General features: G+C 43.3%; 1 protein-coding gene across 2 annotated transcripts; it reads right to left on the bottom strand.

Moving 5' to 3' along the window:
- Positions 1 to 2330: 2330 nt before the first annotated feature.
- On the bottom strand, positions 2331 to 5594 carry ZBTB42 (zinc finger and BTB domain containing 42). 2 transcript variants are annotated; one of them, XM_054028622.1, is made up of 2 exons: positions 5426 to 5594; positions 2331 to 3950 (listed from the first exon to the last, which is right to left on the bottom strand). In XM_054028622.1, the coding sequence occupies exon 2, from the start codon at positions 3934 to 3936 to the stop codon at positions 2506 to 2508; it is 1431 nt and encodes a 476-aa protein (XP_053884597.1). In that variant the 5' UTR covers positions 3937 to 3950; positions 5426 to 5594; the 3' UTR covers positions 2331 to 2505. The 2 variants fall into 2 exon arrangements, with proteins under 2 accessions (XP_053884597.1, XP_053884596.1); XM_054028621.1 differs by lacking the exon at positions 5426 to 5594 and adding an exon at positions 4571 to 4770.
- Between the last annotated feature and the right edge of the window lie 13366 nt (positions 5595 to 18960).

The following is an 18960-nucleotide window of genomic DNA, read 5'->3' as shown; positions in this document are numbered from 1 at the left end:
TATGATATTTGTTCTTTTTAAAAATATATATATAAGAACAGGAAGTGAAGAGTGAAATGCAACAGCAGTATCGCAAAAAATGAAAATGAAAAAAATATTGCTAGTTTAGATAATACCACTACTGTATTAGTTGTTCACTTTACAGCATGTACAGAAGTTTGTGTAAGATTTAAGGTGAAGCATAGATTAACTTATTTTGAAATAGTTTAACAGTAATAATTCCACTTCAAAAAATTCTAATAAATACTATCTCAAGTATCATCAGGAGAAAAAAATAACTTAATTTTAGTAGATTTTTGTTCAGTGCTATTTCCAATCACAGCAAAAAAAAAAAAAAAGTGATTAAGTAGAATAAGACCACAGTACCAAAGCCACGTCTGTTAACACATACAGTGCTCTCCCACATGTTCCTATGTAACAGGTTCAGCAAAAATATTTTACAGTAATGCAAAGAAATTAGTCTGAACAAACGAAGAGTAGAAGTAAAATTTCACATTACATGTACATTCATAGTTTAAGAGATGAATAAGGAGGAGGTCACAACAAATGAAGTCCTGATTTTTTTTTTTTTTAAAGTACTTTCACAATAGATCAATATCACAATTACACTGTTGAAACCACATAGGTAGTAGTGCTTACTTAATACATGTAAAGGGAAATGCTGGACAATTCCTTCTTTTGGGATGAAATCCGATATTCTGAAGTACAGTATTTAGAAGAATCCACTTCAGTGCTTCAAATTCGTTTAAAAATAAAATGATTGAACTTCAAGAAACCATTCCAGGAGTGTCAGTAAACTTGACAAAGTAACTTTTTTTCTTAATTTAAAAAAAAAAAAAAAAAAGATTCAGTTCAGAAAAATGAAATTCAAAAGCACAGATGTCATAAGAATTCAGTTCTGTATGTGCGTGTACCTTGAACGGATGCTTTAACTGGAGAGGCATAATCTGATATTTACAGACATGCACAGACCAAAGGGTGTTCTCTTAGGCAGATATGGAATTCCAAATACAGTAATTCAGTTAACTGGTTATAATTACAGATGGTCTAAATTTTAGGAAAATGGGAAAGTTAATATTTTCTTCGGCTGGTGCGAAACTAGCAGGGCCAAGCCCCTCCGCTGGCTTGCATTTGTGCTACCCAAGAAATCAGTAGAATTCCACATAACTTGGCCCAGGGCAGTTGCCAACTTTAACAATATATAAGCCATTTAAAAAAAAAAAAAAAAAGTCCAAGCTACTGCTCTTTAATACAGGTCATTTCAAAAAATTTGTAATTTTACTAAATGTACCAAAAGATGCTACAGGTATCCTGAACAAATCAGAAATCCCCATTAAAAAAAAACAAACCAACAAAAAAAGATTGACTATCACATATTATTACACTGACCAATTTCCTCTTAAAAATACTGGTCATCAGTTCCTAACTAGCTGCTTAGCCATTTCGTTTCCTTCACCAGCCTCTGCAGTTGTTGTATACTTTTATCCATTCCCAAGTGTTTGAGCAAGGTTATGGCACATATTACAGACCCAATCTTGCACCCTCTATGAGTTTACTCACTGAAGTAACGTTTCCCCAGCAGTAGCAGGATTGGTCCCTGTGGTTTGTTTGTCGAGACAGGGATGGAAATGTGTTCCTATATCACATGAGTTTACATGTTTACTCTAGTGCGAATCCTTCAACAGCTAAGGAGTGAATATAGTGCAGATAGAAACGTGTTTCTACCCAGTTTTTAAAATTCAAAAGCAGCTCAGTGCTATTCAACAAATAATAGTCCTTGGAGGAGGGATGGGGAGAAAGAAATTTAAAACTTTCCTTCTGAGTATGCCAAGTCTGTATGCAAGGCTTTTCATTCAGATTTTAGGATTGATTGCAAAACTACTCTGATACAGTAGTAAAAATCAAAAGCCAAACTGTACCAGATATGCAAGTACAATTCAAGGAATTCTCAAACCTCTTTAAAAAAACTGGGCCAATTTAAGCCTACTTCTTGAAAAGGCTGTAGGTCTCATCTTGAGACACATGGAGTTAAGTGAGCAGATTCCCTCAGACGCATCAAATAAGCTATAGTTCAGCTCTTGTGTTGTCATGAAATACACAGATAGCATTTAGGGGACTTAATTAAATCTTGGAGTATTTCTCCAATTCTGTTATCAATCTTTTTTAAAATGGGGAGGGGGTGAACACAAAGCAAGTACTTCCAGCATGAAAAATAGAAGCCCAAATCATTGAAGAAGTACTTAAAATCATTTTCACTCTACTAACTTGGAAATAATGTAACATGGGTGCGCAACAGACAACCGGGGGGGGGGGGGGGGGCGGAAGGAGGGAGGGGAACAGGGGAAAAAAAGGCGGCTGTGGCAAAAAGGCCATTGAAGTGTATACTTAAGCATCTTTCAACATCATTAACTGATGTGGATATCAGTAAAAAAAGAAAATCAGATGCTGCCTTAAAAACCCCACACATTACATTAGCAACAACAACAACAACAACAACAGCTTGTCTCAAACCACCAAGGACTTTACGAGGCCACAATGAAATTTACGGATGTGTCTGTATAAGTCACCGGATTGTGTAAATCGTCTTTCACACCATTTGCAGCCATGGGGTTTCTCTCTGGTATGCACTACTGCGTGACGGCTGAGATTGTGCGAATACTGGAAGCTCTTTCCACACTGGGCACAGGTGTAAGGCTTTTCACCGGAGTGAGTCCTTTCGTGTCTCTTTAAGGTGTACATGCAAGAAAAAGTCTTCCCACAAAGCGTACAGGTGGGCACCGAACCATCAGGTGACAACCTGGTCCTTGAGCCATCTTTATCTCTGAAGTGAGAGCTCAGGTGCAGTTGCAGGATGTGTGGGCTTGGAAAAACTTTGCTACAAAGGGGGCAAATGCAGATATGCCCAGGAGGCACAAGCACACCAGAGGAGGAGATATCTGATGAATCCATGTCATCTTCACTCTCATCTCGGTCTTGATCTATATCATCTTCTCTTGCATGAGAATTGCCATTTCCTGTGAACATGTGTCCTAACCCTGTCACTAGGCTTTTGGCTGAATTCCCAAAATGCTGACTCTCTGGACTCCTTGCTTCACTGTCCTCCTGATCTGACAGCAAGTCTTGTTCATCTTTAACAAGTGGCTCAGTACCCTGCTGCTGGCTGTCGGAAGCCAGCTGTCCAAAGACGTAGGAGGGGTGTAAGGAATCTCTCCCAGACACAGGCTTGAAAGACAAATCCAGAGCACAGTCCACATCATTTGAAGCCGGGGTATGGTTAACAGACCTTTGGGACAAAGATCCTGCAGAACTATTGACAGTCGCCTTTGTTTTTCCAGCTGCTGTGGTGCACGATTCTGCCTCTGCAGACACAGAGCTGACACTTATAAGATCAGAGGACCAGCCAGGGTGACCACTGATCCTATCTTTATTCGTTGATCTATCATATTCTGCGACAGTGAATTTTTGTTTGTGTCCCGGGTCAAACTCGTGTACCAGGGGCACTCCCGTGTCTAAAAAATGCTCCTCTTTTTCCAAATTTGCCACATCATCATTCATCTTTTCTTCCAAACACAATTCTTTATCTTTCAACTTGCCCTTGCAGACTTTCACAATGTCATACATGTGAAGGTAGCTCGCTGCAGCGAGCACATCTTCAACTGGAAGACTGTTAAACTCCAGCTTTCCTTCGTACATGAATTCAAGCAGCAGACTGAAGGCTGGGGCTGTGACAATGTCACTGTTCAGATGCACAATATCCCTTTTGTCTAACTGGTCCCTGTAGAAAAGATGGAAGTACATGCTGCAAGAAGCAAGAACAGCTCTGTGGGCTCTGAACTGAGCTTCTCCAACTAAAACAGTACAGTCACACAGGAAGCCCTGGTGACGCTGCTGACTCAGACACTGCAGCAACTGGCGGCTATGGTCTGGAAACTCCATTCTTCCTTCATAACCTGTTCAAAACAGGAAAAACTTGAATGCTACTGTAAACTAAAGCCTCCTAGCAGCTGTAACAAACAGATTGGCTTTTGGGTAATACAAGCCAAAGAAACAGCCTTGGAGATAACGTTTACTGTTCCTTGTCTAGAATAGTTTTATTTAAAACAAAGAAAGCCAACATGCTTCTCATCCTTCAACACCTGCTCCAAACAGGAAAAACTTGATTGTAAGTAAACAAAAGCTTCTAAAGAAACAGCACCTCCAACCTTTGTCTCTTTCACTAACAAACTGGGGGTGGGGGGGAGAAGAGGGGGAGACAACCCAGCAGTTTATGCATTCCTGGAAATGTCTAACTCCGGGCATCAGTTTTGTTCTTTTAATGAAACAAACAAATCAATCCACCCCCACACTTAACTTTATGCGCAATCATTTTACATTAAATAATAGATCACTCATTCATTGCTTGGACTAGTAAAGGAGCTTGAACACTTCACGGATTTGGGGGGAGGATGTGGTGGGAGGAGAAAGGTCCTATGAATCAAGCCCGCACACACCCAAAGTTTACTGCCCTAAAAGTTATTAAAAGCAAACCAATAATTCGAGAGAAATGCGGTGAGGCTACAAGTCCAACTACCTGCGGCAACAGCTCCAAGCAGGGAGATCCAACAAGGCGGCTCACCTTACCCGGCTGCCACGCAGGGACTGAGGGGTGCATGGGGGAAAAAAGCCCCTCCTGGAGGCGCCCAAGTTTGCGGTGGGAGAGGGCACCCCGGGCGAAGGCGGCGATGGTGCTGCTCGGCAGTAGCGGAAGAATAGCAGGCGGGTGAGTGCGTGTGCGAGAGAGGAGAGTGTGCGAGTGAGGGAGGGAGTGCTCGGTTTGCTAATTACACTGCAAGCTGGAGAGTCAGCTGCTCTGACTTCACTGCGATGGAAATGCTACCTCCAGCTGTGCTCCTTTTAATGCCATATGTTACTCCAAATCTAGCTACCAGCCAACCACAGCTTGCTGCCTTTTAAAGTTCCAGCAACCCCATTTATAGCCATCTATTAAATCCCATAAACTTAAACCGAGCCCTCCCCTGGCTCTGCCTCTCCCCCAAAGAATAATACTGGGAAAGTTGCTTAATAACAATCCCACCGCTGCGGCTGCAGCCGCGCAGAGGGACAAGGGAGCCCGTTTGACCTTTGCTGGGAGAAGTTCCCGGCTCCAGCGCAGCTCGCAAACTTTACCGGGGAGAGGAGGCTCCGATCGGGCTCGTTTAGCTGCGGCAATCCCAACCCCCCAGAACTTTATGGGACTATTGCCTGGACTTTCCCTTTGTGGGCAGGCTCGGGGGAGGGGTGTGTGTGTGTGTGGGGGGGTCAAATGCACTGGAGAGGACAGAGCTGGCCCCCACAAGGGGCTGGGCAGGAGGGTGCCCCCAGGCACAGGGGGGTGCAGCCCAGCCGGGGAAGGGGGGCAGGGAAGGCACCGCTGCTGGCTACTTACCAGCCTGTCTTGCTGGCGGCTCAGCGTCCGGCCCCCGGGCCGCGGCCGCACGTGCGGGGCTGCCCCCCCTCCAGCCGCCCCAGATGTGGCTGGTGGCGCCGGGGACCGTACAGCCGGAGGCGGACAGGAGCCCCGGGCTCTGTTGCTGGCAGCCTAGCAGCGCTCTTGTGTTGTGAAGCAGGTTGTTAGCCAGCCGCTCTCGCGATACTTTCCCTCTGAGCGAGCGTGTGTGTGTGTGTGTGTGTGTCTCCCCCTGCCTGTCTAGTGCACACAATAGCCCCAGCCGCGCTCCCGGCTCCGGCCCCTGACGCTGCCAGCCCCCAGGCGGCGGCGGCTGCAGCGCTGCCCCCCTCCCCGGCCTGCCCGCATTCTGCTCCGGGCGGCAGCTGCCCCGCCGCCCGCTGCTTCGGCCATGTGCCGCGAGATCGTCCGCTCGCTGTCCCACGCTGCTGCAGTGGCTGGGCTTGCGGGGGGAGGAGAAGGTGCTGCGGGGCGCTCCCCGGCCTGGCACGCAACACCAGCTCCTGGCCGGGCTGTGCTGGAGAGGGGGAGGGAGAGATCATCTCTGGCAGGGAAATGTGCTCTCATCATGGCTGGAAAGTATCTCCCTCCCCCCCCCCGCACCCCGAGACCAGGACGCCAACCAGAGCTTCTTTAACTGCAACACAACGTGCTGCAAGCCCAGGAGGCAGCGACCCGAAAGTCACTTTCCCCGGGAGCGGTTTCCTAACCAACGCGCGGTTTCCCGTAGCAGGGAGGAGTGGTGATTCCTTTCCGTCGTCCTGAGGACTGGTCATTGCTTCGCTGCGAAACTACCCCCTATTTTCCAACAGCGAAGCAGGGACTTCGCCCGAGTCTTTATATTACACAAGGGATGTTGACACGCTCCTGATTTTTAAGCAAGAATGTTTTGCCATTACAGTCATTCGCACCGGGATCAAGCAGTGAGCCCCAACTTTCAATTCTCGGGCTGGGAACTTTTTGTTTGCCTAGCTCTAAATGTGAAACGCAACGGGCTTGTATGCGTACATTCCCGTCGTATCCTGTCTAGATGATCGCAGGGATGCTTTTTGGCACAGTTAAATCGTTGCCTGCTGGTAAAGAACTAACAGCACAAATCTGTAATCCGTGACATGTGGCTAGGATTGGATCAGGTGACTGTCATAAAATAGGGCTAATTTAGTCATACATTACATGTAGATTTTAGAATAATTATGATGCGAACTTGAGTTCATCCCCCTGCGGTGTATTTTGACCTAGACAGCTTTGATTGCAAGTAAATAAAGAGTCGTTTAAGAGGCTTTCACAAAGTTTGGTGTGTGTCTGAGAGCAGGAAGATTATGGAGCACGCCTTCCATACGCGCTGTAGGGTTAAAGAAGCAATCCCTTCAAGAGATTAGAAATTTATATTTAAAAAAATCGATTTGAGCAGCAAGTTTTTATTACGCATTATCACTTTCCCCAGGCGGTGCTAATTGCTCATTGCCTCATTCCTGCTTTCAGTACGGGATTGACTGAAACATGACACTTGGAAAGGTGGCATGCTTTCCTGGATTTATCTTTAGTTGTGTGTCAGCTGATAAATACCAGATGCCTACGGATTTTCAAGATGACCTTTTAGATAGTTAATTTGAATTTTAAATTTTAATTAGCTGTAATCCCATCAAAAGTAAACTTCTTTGTACTAAAAAGTGTAGAATCCATTGGCCATTTTACCGGTTTTCTGTGCAGTGTGTGTTAGGTACCACCAAATGGTCCCACCAAAGGAACCTACGGTGAAATCCTGGCCTCATCCAAATCAATGGCAACATTCCCAGTGACTTCAGGGAAGCCAGGATGTCATCCCTACGGCCTGATCCTACACCACTGAAAGTTGGGCCCATAGGGAATGAATAACAATACAAGTGACTTTCATTGTCCTGCATTTGTGTGGATTGTGAACATATGTAACATTTGAGGCATGTCAGAGTAAAGATGGTCTCATAATTAAAGCCCTGGACTGGGACCCAGTTTTTAAAATGTTGAGTTTAAAAAAATAAATTTGCATGAGGTAATATCTTTTATTGGACCAACTTCTGTTGGTGAGAGAGACAAGCTTTCAAGTTTACACAGAGCTCTTCTTCCGCTCTGTGTAAGCTCAAAAGCTCGTCTCTCTCACCAACAGATGTTGGTCCAATAAAAGCGATGACCTCACCCACCAACATGGCTACAATAACACTGCAAACACATTTTGCATGAAACTGTTTGTGAAAAATGAATCCTGTTTTTCAACGTGTCATATTCAAGATACCTGGGTTCACGTCTTAGCTCTGCCACAGAATTTCTGTGTGACCTTGGACAGGTCATTTATCTGTCCGTGCCTCAGTTTCCAATCTGTAAAATGGGGATAATAGGTCCTGTCTCCTACCCCTTGTCTGTCCTGTCTAGATTGTAAAATGGCCCGGGGCAGGGACTATCATTTACTGTGTGTATGTTACAATATCTAGAGCAATGGGGCTCCTTGGTACTATCATAATACATTATTAATTATTATAATTAATGTGTTTGTTACTGTCAGTTTAATCCAGATTTCTGTCATTTTATTTCCAGGCTCTTTGTTCATAGAAGTCAGGAACTGTATCGCCTTTGACTCGTTGCTTTCAGAGATCAAACCTCACCAGGGCTGGTTAATTTTAAAGACATTTCTATGGCATTGATTACCAAAGTATCTGAGTTCCTCATGAAATTTATGATTGTATCCTCATAGTGTCCTTCTCGGATAGAGGTAGTATTATCTCCATTTTACAATAGGGAAACTGAGGCACAGAGTGGTATAGTCTCTGATTCCGCAAAGCCCTTAAGCAGCATATGCTTAAATCCATCCCTATGCAGCAAAGCCCTTAAGTGATTTGCCCATGATCACACTGGAACAGAATAGGGAATATAACCTAGATCTTCTCACTGTCCTGGAACAGTCCCTTTAACTATGGTAGCCTACATTACCCCACTGTAACAGCCAACGGTCCAGCCAACACAAGGAAATTATTCCTGTTTACCTCACAAATTGCATGTGAAGGCTTTTCTTTGTTGATGTCAGGACTGACACAGTCTCCGTACATTCGTGCATTTGAAATGTTATGCAGTCTTTTGTATATATCTGAATTATGCTGCTTTGGGTAGGGACTTTTTCTTGTGTGGAGTAAAGCATGGTGCAAATCCTTGACACTCTGTCAGTCATACTAGTGAACTGATATCTCAGCATCTTCATCCTGAGTTTGTCATGTCACAAATACCGTCTCTTAAAAATTTCATACCCCTTAGTGCCTCTGGCTTTTTTTTTTTTTTTCTGAACAAAAACATTTTATTGAAACGAATGAGACTTTCTGTTTTTCCAGTCTAGGATCTGATCCCACAAGCTACACTTTGGCAATATGGCTACAAGGGGAATTTTCTCTTAACAAGGTCTGCAAGTATCAGTCCCTTCTTTTGTACTACCATATTTTTAATTGCCACTTCTCTTCTTTAAAAACAAGGGAAAAGAAAGAGAAAGAAAAAGAGAATCAAGCAGAAAAGGTTAGATTTAATTTCTGTTGGCTTCCTATCAGCTAGGAATAACTGTCTACAAATAACAGCACTTTATTTTTAGTAAAGTGATTATAATTTCACAAAAAGAAGAACAGGAGTACTTGTGGCACCTTAGAGACTAACAAATTTATTAGAGCATAAGCTTTCGTGGACTACAGCCCACTTCTTCGGATGCATATAGAATGGAACATATAATGAGGAGATATATATACACACATACAGAGAGCATAAACAGGTGGGAGTTGTCTTACTAACTCTGAGAGGCCAATTAATTAAGAGAAAAAAAAAAACAAACTTTTGAAGTGATAATCAAGCTAGCCGAGTACAGACAGTGTGATAAGAAGTGTGAGAGTACTTACAAGGGGAGATAGTCAACGTTTGTAATGGCTCAGCCATTCCCAGTCCTTATTCAAACCGGAGTTGATTGTGTCTAGTTTGCATATCAATTCTAGCTCTGCAGTCTCTCTTTGGAGTCTGTTTTTGAAGTTTTTCTGTTGTAATATAGCCACCCGCAGGTCTGTCACTGAATGACCAGACAGGTTAAAGTGTTCTCCCACTGGTTTTTGAGTATTTTGATTCCTGATGTCAGATTTGTGTCCATTAATTCTTTTGCGTAGAGACTGTCCGGTTTGGCCAATGTACATGGCAGAGGGGCATTGCTGGCACATGATGGCATAGATCACATTGGTAGATGTGCAGGTGAACGAGCCCCTGATGGTATGGCTGATGTGATTAGGTCCTATGATGATGTCACTTGAATAGATATGTGGACAGAGTTGGCATCGGGGTTTGTTACAAGGATAGGTTCCTGGGTTAGTGGTTTTGTTCAGTGATGTGTGGTTGCTGGTGAGTATTTGCTTTAGGTTGGGGGGTTGTCTGTAAGCGAGGACAGGTCTGTCTCCCAAGATCTGTGAGAGTAAAGGATCATCTTTCAGGATAGGTTGTAGATCTCTGATGATGCGCTGGAGAGGTTTGTGCCACAAGTACTCCTGTTCTTCTTTTTGCGGATACAGACTAACACGGCTGTTACTCTGAAACTTATAATTTCACAGTAATTTTAGATTAGTTACTATCTTTGAAATGTAACTAAAATATGGCAGCAGTCAATTTTTCTCCAGGAATAACATTTATCTATAATTAGTCACATCTAAACTTTTTATTTTTAAAAAAATGGGAATAGCTACACCTTACAAAAATAGCTATCCATGTATCCAAAACCTTTATACTGATATAACTGTGTCCACACTAGGGGATTGTACTACTTTAACTCTACCAATATAGTTTAAAAAGTTCAACTTTCTAGTGTAGACAAGACCTAAGTGGTGACCTTGGCAAGGGCAACAGGGACAAATGCCCCTTGCACCACATTTTGAGACGTCCTGCACTTCTGAAGACCCTCATGTAAATATGTGACTGTCCAAGCAACCTGCTTTCACCTCCCTTGCAGGTCTCTGAGTCCCTCCCAGCCTGCAGTATGAAAAGTCCCATACTAATCAACTGAGTAGGAGGCTCCATTTTAAATTCTTCCATGAGAGGAGGGAGCCAAGCAGGAGGTTGTGTCCCATCTGAACCACTGCTTCCACCATTGCAAAGCTATTAGACCAGGGGTTCTTCAGCTGGGATGTGTGAACAAGTTGGGACCATGCTGTTCTTTCCATATCATTGAATGCAAGTGCGTCCCAGGTAGACCCCAGCTGGAAAAAGGAGAGAGAGAGGGCCCAATACAGAAAAAAATTGAGAACGTCTGCATTAGACTATTCAAGAGTGCAGTCTATGGTGTCATATGCTGTCACTAGACCCTGTTTTGCCGTCAATGCTCATGAAAAACTCCCATTGACTTCAATGAGCATTTTGCCTGGGCAAAGACTGCAGGGCCATAGATTGGGAGTAGAACTCTGCACTGATGTCAACTGGTCTTTCATGTGCAGGGTAATACGTGGCCCTAATAGTTTATGCGATTTGGTCCTGATTGAAAGTCCATTGAAATCAGTGGAGGGGCTGATCGCTAAAATGGGCTTGAGATCAGGCCCATAAAGCTTGATGATTCATTTTCATTTTTCTCCCTTTGATCCAACAAGTATATATTACCTCATGGTATCTCTCTTCCCTCTCCATGGACAAGCTTGGCAGTGGTAGCAAGAGGGTTTTTTATGTGATTTGATAATAGTCTCTCGCTTTCTCTCATCTCATTGTGTAGAAGGCTTCCCTGTGTTTTCTCTCTGTTATTTAAGTGCTATGTGATCTTGCTTTTATGTTTTGGGTTAGTCCGATATCAATTCAGAGGGAGAATCAGTTTTAGAAATAGTATTGTACTCTTTGGGCCTTTCCTTAGACTTTAGTTCCTCCTGGGTCTCTGACACATCGGGCAGTCCAGTCCTTTCATTCGCTACTTGTGGTACTTCTTCACGGGTGATGCCTGTGCATTCAATATCCTCTGTCACTCTCTTCTGCCAGTTCTTCCTGGGCCTGCCTCACTTTCTCTTTCCACCCTTATGTACCCACTTCAGTGCCTGCTTAGCATGCCTCCCATCTTCCATATGGTGTACATGTCCCAATCACCTGAACCTTCTTTCTTTGATATGTTCTAACATGGCCTGCTCTGTCAGATCCCTTTCTCTCACATTTGTTATTTTGTCTTTCCATGAAATGTGTAATATCTTCCTCAGCCATCTGTGACGGGCAGCCTCCAATCTCTTTTAGTTAGTCACTGTCATCAGCCAAATCTCTGCTCCACACAGTGGCGTGCTCAGTACAATCCCATGGTATAATCTCATCTTTAGTTTGGTGTGGAGACCACAGTTTGACCAGGTATTGTTCATCCTTCCAAAAGCAATGTTTGCTTTTCCTAATCTCATATGAATAACTTTAGCACACCCACCTTCAAATGTCATCATACTCTCCGGATGGCAGAACTCTTCTACCGGGTTGATTTCTTTTCCGTCCACGTACACCTTTGCATCTGTTGTCCTGTTTCCTACCTTCATAATCTTGGTTTTCTCTGTATTTACTTTCAATCCAATTGTTATTGCTTCCTGTTCTATCAGTGATGCAGGGCAATCATTTTGTTCCATGTCATACTTAGGGAAAGCGGTGTCGTCAGCCAAGTCAAGGTTGTGTAACTCATCGCTGCTAACCCAATTTACTCTGCCCATGATACCTTTTGGTGCCTCTTTATCACCCAATCTATTGCTCATGCAAAGAGGATTGGTGATAAGACACAGGACATACTCATAAGAAGTGTGTGTGTGTATGTGTGTGTGTGTGTGTGTGTGTGTGTGTGTGTGTGTGTGTGTGTAAAAAATATATTCATTCACTTTATTTCAATGATGGGTATTAGTAAGAATAACCAATCCAGAACTGACACGTATGCACAGGTACAGCAAAATGGATACCGTTTGGGAAGCACCGTTATTCATGGCAGCGTCTGCACACGTTCTCATTGAAGCCAGCCAAGCATTTCTGCTCTTACACCTCTGTTTTACCTCCAGTGTTAAGGGGTGATTATCACTCCTGAGATTTGGGGATGCAGTCCCATTAGAACCACATCTTTCACACTTGTACTGTCTGTCTGCCTAGTTTTGCAGATACTGTCGGCTGTCATGACCTCTGTGCTATGCCTGCTAGACACTTTTCATTTCTGGTTGTTATTGTTGTGGGCTGTGTTCTGGGTCTCCAAGAGCTCGCAGTAAAGGTCCTTGTGCAGCCTTTCGCCATAGATTCCCTCTTCCTCATATGAAACATTTATCCTCATTGAAACCCCATCCACTGGTTTCTGCTGACATTGCAAATTTGCATGAATGTGGTAGGACACAATTTACACTTTTCTGTTTTGTATAGTTTTAAATATTTCCCCCCACCCACATTTACCCTTTTTTACTCCCAAAGTGATGTTTGGAGCCTTCCTTTGTATGATATGCTTATATTCAGAATGTCTTAGTCTTTTTAAATAAAAAAAATCTAGTAGCGGTAAAGGAGAATTTTCATTTTTTAACATTTTTTTTTGTTAAATTTTCCCAGAAAAAAGCAGTCTGGTAGCCTACAAAGTAACAGGTGAATGCAAGTTAGTATTGACTCTACTGAACGGTGAATAGCAATAGATCAACTTGGTGTCAACTGGGGACTGGGTATGTCCTAACAAAGTTATGTCCTAACAAAGTTGTTCAAATCAGAAGCCATTACAGTGACTGATAAGCCAAGTAATTCAGTTAGAGGCCAGACTGCCAGGGAATAAGAAAATATCCTGTTAAAGGAAAAGAACTTAACCAACATTGTTCTGTTTAAAATTGCATAATACATTATTTTAACAATTCATCACGAGGCTTTATTTTAGCAATACCAGGAAGAACACATTGTAATGTATACATAAGTGTTTATTGCAGCAATGGTAATTTGCTATATCAGAATGGGGCGATCTTGTGATTAAAATATATATTAAGCAATAAAATAAACTAGCATAAAGGCTTGATACCAATCACCTTCTGGTGAAGACTTTTTCCTTTAGCAACAGTTTCTCAGCAGATATTGTCACAGTTTCAGCATAACTGCATCTGTATATCCCCACCACCACCTCTGATCAATGCCAGGAGGTCCCAGTCAGGTCTCAGGTCTCCAGCCATCATCTGTGTCTGGACAGGGATCCTTGTCCCACTCCTTTCTAACCGGGGGTTTGAAGGCTGCACAGCCCCCTGCCTTGCACTGTGATATCCCCAGCAAGCCAGTCTGCCTAAAGGCCAGAATCCATGTGTTGCTTTCTTTCTGAGGGCTGTGAATAGTGTATTGCCAGGAGTTACATGTTACCACACAGCTCTTTCTAAGCAAGCACCTTTATTCTTAAGGTAAAGGCATTACAGAACATATAACAACAATTCAAGTTCCTATACCATGCTTCAAGCCTACCAGAGGTCACCCACCAGTCTTATGGGGCCCTACTGGGCCAAGATCTTTCCAATGCTTCCGCTATGGAAAGCAAGTCCTGGCTTTTTGTTTTATCAGAAAGAAGTTTAAGCTCAACATTTTTATGCCAAAGCCCTTTCTTTGTCTGCTGGTCTCTGGGAAGCCCAGTTTGAACCAGTATATGCAAGCCTCCCCCAGGGATGGTACCTCTCTGGAGGTGTTTACAACCTAAGTGATTCACTTTAATCTCCCTCACTGCTTTTGGTTCCTGGAGAAGCTGTGGTAACCCACCCATCTGGAGTTGCATACAATCCTTGGCCTACAGTGATACATAAAGTTAATACTATATATGGTCCCCAAAGATATTGCATGGGATTGCAATATCTATCACACTTATATCCTAGGGTAAATCAGCTTACCTCTGTTATCCAGAGCTTTGCAAGGTAGAGAATTGATGCACCTATCTCATTGTCCATAAAAGGTCTCTTAAGTAGGATCAGTTCCTCTTTTGTGAACTGTGTAGTCAGCCTAACATCTTCGTAGAAAATGTGTCGTGATCTGTATTAGAGAAATCCCTATCTCTCTCATAGCTTTAATGGCTCTGTCTTTGCCCATGCTCTCTGATAAGTGGAAAAGAAGGGTTCTTCCCTTATCCTCTTTTGATCTTTGCTTTTTGCACTGGGATCCTGAATGCCCCTTGATTATTTATTTGTATTTATCCCTAGGCACCCCAGTGCAAGTTACAAGTACAAAAATTAACTTAAAAAGCCCATTTCTCTGCATCCCCCATGCTGAAACCCCGAAGCGGACAGTAATCAGCTCCAACCATAACTACAGGATGAAGACCATCATTGACAACTTCTCTCCTCTGGCACAATGGAACTCTTAACAATAAGCATTAAGCTCATCTATGCGGGAGACAGAACCTTCACCAGGGATGGTGTGAGACTGTGGAGTGAACCATCCCAAACCTCACCACTTTCTGCTCTAATGCAAGGCACATTTCTTTGACCCTCCTCTAATATGAACAAGGATATTAAGAAAATAAAAACCCCAACTTACCCCGCCAGTACCCTCTACTGCACATGCTGCTGCCTCTTGGGAGAGGATGAAAGCACAAACAAGACATGACAGATGTGTAGTTATGTTGCTTAATGCACAACTGAAAGGTGCTCAGGTACTGTCATGATGAGTACGGTATAAAAACCTATATAGAACAGCAGACTACTTTAGCCTTCATGTAACTCACTTTACCCCTTGCTAATCTATCCAAAATTGCTGCAGAAGTCAACTTTACCTTTGCTTTCCCCTTTCCCAATCCTTTACTGGCACTTAAATTGAATTCATACTCCTTGCTCTCACCTTCCAGACCCTCCACAACTTAATTCCCTCTTGAAGGATTTTTTGTTTCTTTTTAGTCTTCCTCGGCACTCAGCCCAACCACTCATTTGTGTGCTCATTTCCCTCTTTCCCCATGTCTACTCTCCATCTTTTTCATGCTGCCCCATATTCCTAGAACACCCTACCTGACCCAGTCTGTCATGCCTCTTTCACTAAAAAAACAACAACACTTCCACAGGAAGGCTTGTAAGCTACAGGCAACTATACTTTAAATCATCATAGACCCATTTTAAAACACGTTATTGTGACCTTCAAGACATTTGTGCTAGCCTCCCCAGTGCCTCAAGCACAAGACCTTCTTCCCTCTCTACCATTCTGCTGCTCATGCTGGTCTGAAGAGCAGGGGCTTGAACGGGCCATAGACAGCACTGTCACTTAGTTGGTGAAGGCGTGGATAAGGGTTTCAGGAGGGTAGTGCTGAAGCAGCATCTGACATGGCAAATGTTGCACAGGTTATGATAATTTTATGGTTACAAGAACTGTGGGGCCTGACCCTGCAATCCTTGTGCAACCCAAACTCCAGTTGGCTTCCCTGGGATCTTTGGATGACTAAAGCCTACCTGGCTGGGCATCTGGGGCAGAAAAGTTTGGAGGAGGAAAATGGAAGATTGGAGATAAGGTGAGCAAGGGAGAAGATCATTTCTCTAGTCGAAGAGAACCATACTGTCTTTGCGATACATAGTGGAAGGAAGCCAGGGCGGTAACAGTGGCCCCTCCATCTCCCTCAGTCTTATTCCAGTTGAAGGGAAAGCTCAGGCAGTGCAACAAAAGAAGTGCAAATAGAAATATATTTCCAGAACTTCCTTCTCTTGCCTGCTAGGAAGCTAACTCCAGTCCCTATTTTATTCTGCTTATGAATTTGCATGACACTTTTGCACAGCATTTTCACTGTGCTTGCTTTGGGTTTATATAACTTGTCACTTCCTGCCCTGGAGATGAAAATGGGATGCTGGTCTTGGTTAGTAAGAGCCTAGGATAGGCCCTGATCCAGCACTTAAGCACATGCGTAACTTTGAGCCTCTGAGTAGTTCTATGACTTAAAATTATGCATCTGCTTAAATACTTTGCTGGATAGAGGCCTGGTCTTGTAAGTAAGTAAATGTCCCCATGACAGATTTGGAGCTCCTTTTTGGATAAAATAAGGTATTGAGCTCCTTCTGCAAACTGTTGTGAATCCTCAACTCCCATTTACTCCAGTTGGAGCTGAAGGTTTTCAAGGAGACTTAGTCCATCTGAATTCTGGTGATGTGAGATCCTGGAGACATTAATAAAGAACAAGTAAGAACAAAATATCAGCCCATAAAAAAAGTTGTATTTATTCTTTTACAAAGTATAAATCTCATCTGACAAGACTGGTGGCATTTTTAGAAAGCAGATGGATGCCATCTACTTGGCTTTGCAAAAGGCACTTGATACACTGCACTGAACAAGAAATTAGAATATATGGTTAGTAAGTAGAAGGGAACAATCCTGAATGATAAGGACCTGGTTAGGTAACCATAGCACATATTAGTAGTAGCATGTCATTGGTCAGGGAGGAGGAAGGAATGTGTGGAGTATTACCATGGGAAAAGCATTGGTGATATTGTTTCATTCTGTTCATAAATAGTTTAAATGAAGTTGACTCTAGCATGGAATCCAAATTTACAGAAGGCACTAAACTAAATGGACTCGGCCATAGTATAAGGAAATGTAGCAATGGGTCAGAAAGGTGGTTTTCAGATCTGAATTAGGTTTGGCTTGGGTTCAAAGTTCTGGTTTGAGGGCGAGTCTGGGCTGGCGTTCATGACTGAATACAATAGCACTAAACTTGTGCGACTGTAGCCCAAAAAGGCAAAAATCCCATGAGATCAATTGTTTGAGAGATTTGTGTCATCTTGGGACACATGTGAATTGTAACCAGAAAATAGTCCCTTTCTGATTTTGCATGTAACCCAGAACCAAAACAGAAGGGGCAGATTCTGATCCAGACATTCAAATCCAAACACCCTTCTCCGCCTCTTCCCATACTTGAAAGAGATCAGATTCAAGATTCTTGGTTTTGCCATCTCTAAAGTAAAGTGGTAACATCCAGAGAGATGTAAATAGATGGAGAGAATGGAGAACAAAGCATTGTGAGTCTCACTTTAAATGAGAGGTCATGACATTTGGAGTTATATAGTCAATATACAGGGAGAGCAGGAGAACACCTCAAAAAAACCAAACAATTAATGACTGATCCTTGGGTCAGAAGGCAAAAGGGCTATTGTAATTAGTGGCATAGAAGGGAATTGGAATGCATTATAGCATTTGGTTGACTATTGTGCCCAATATTAGGCACACAGTCTGGGCCCATTGACACCCAGGGCAAAACTCACACTGACTTCGATGAGGCCAAATTTTCACCTTGTATTATTATAAGTCTTGGTGTAATCAGTACAGTCAACTGAAGTCAATGGAGATGTGCCCCAGGTTTACATTTGGCCCATTGAGGCAATAGAAAAGTCCCAGAGAAGAGTAGCAAGATGATAAAAAGGTGAGTCTGGGTTAAGTTTTACACGGAAACTGAAAAAAATAAATAAATGGAATGGTAGTTACCAGAAAAACAAAATGAGTAAAGGCCAGATCCCAGAAACCCTCACTCAGCCATTGATTTAAACAGGACTGCTCCTGTAAGGACTACTTCCATGAGTAATGGCTGGCAGGACTGGGCCCAGAGAGAGGTTAGAATTGACATTTTCACAAGGAGTCTTCAATATGCCACAAGCGATAAGGGGCAATTGTGAGAAGATAATTTTTGTCCAGTTCCAAATCTAAGTGTGGGTGGGGTAGAGTAGCAGAGGGATAACAGGGAAGTGGCTCAGTGAAACTGGCAGGTCGGGTGGCTAGCTGCTAGTTTTGAACTTCGCTGAAGGCAGACCCTCTGCCTATGAAAACTATTTCCAGTGCAAACTTGCACAAGTTGCCTTGGCTATCGGCCTAGGACAACACTGAGCTGTTTTTTCCCCGTTCGTGCCAGTCTCAGATGTTTGGGACAAGGTGGGGTTTTCACTTTCATACATAGAAGGAACAAAGAATGATTTTTTGTGTGTTATTAAAAAGCTGGGTTGACAAATAGTTTTGTGTTGGCAACAAGTCTTCATGCAAAGGGCACAGGAGGGAGCTGTGAGTGAGCGGTGCACCTGTAATTGAAACAAAAGACGAAACCAATCAGGAGTCTTGCCCCCCGCCCTCCTTCGCTTTTAAAACAGGGCTGGCTAATAGCTTTTTGTGATGAGCCTCCCCCAAAGGGAACATAGTAGTGTACAGCTGCTGCAGAAAGAACTGGAAGCAGAATGAGCAACCAGTGCATAATAGGAGGGGTTTCTGTGCCTAAAGTCTGAGGGTCAAAAACCAAATTTACTTTCTATTAGAAATGACACTAAGGGGGGAGCTCATGTGAGTAGTCTCACTGAAGCCTATGGGGTGACTCGTGTGAGTAGCTGCTCGCCAGCATGAGAAAGAAGTGCACAATCTGAGCATAAAGGCTGATCCAGCTCCCACTGAACTCAGGCGAAAGACTCCTGCAGACGTCATTGGTCTTAGAATTGGGCCCTGAGAACTTATTTGTGGCTTTGCAAGAGGCAGTGAGTAGCTGTGCTGCCCCAGGAGCAAATCAGGATACAGAGAGTGTGACTCCAAAAGAGTCATTGGGGCTA

The sequence above is a fragment of the Malaclemys terrapin genome, chromosome 4 (assembly GCF_027887155.1).
Source record: "Malaclemys terrapin pileata isolate rMalTer1 chromosome 4, rMalTer1.hap1, whole genome shotgun sequence".
Lineage (NCBI taxonomy): Eukaryota > Metazoa > Chordata > Testudines > Emydidae > Malaclemys > Malaclemys terrapin.
Note: the sequence above shows the minus strand (reverse complement) of the source record. Positions and strands in the feature narration are given on the sequence as shown.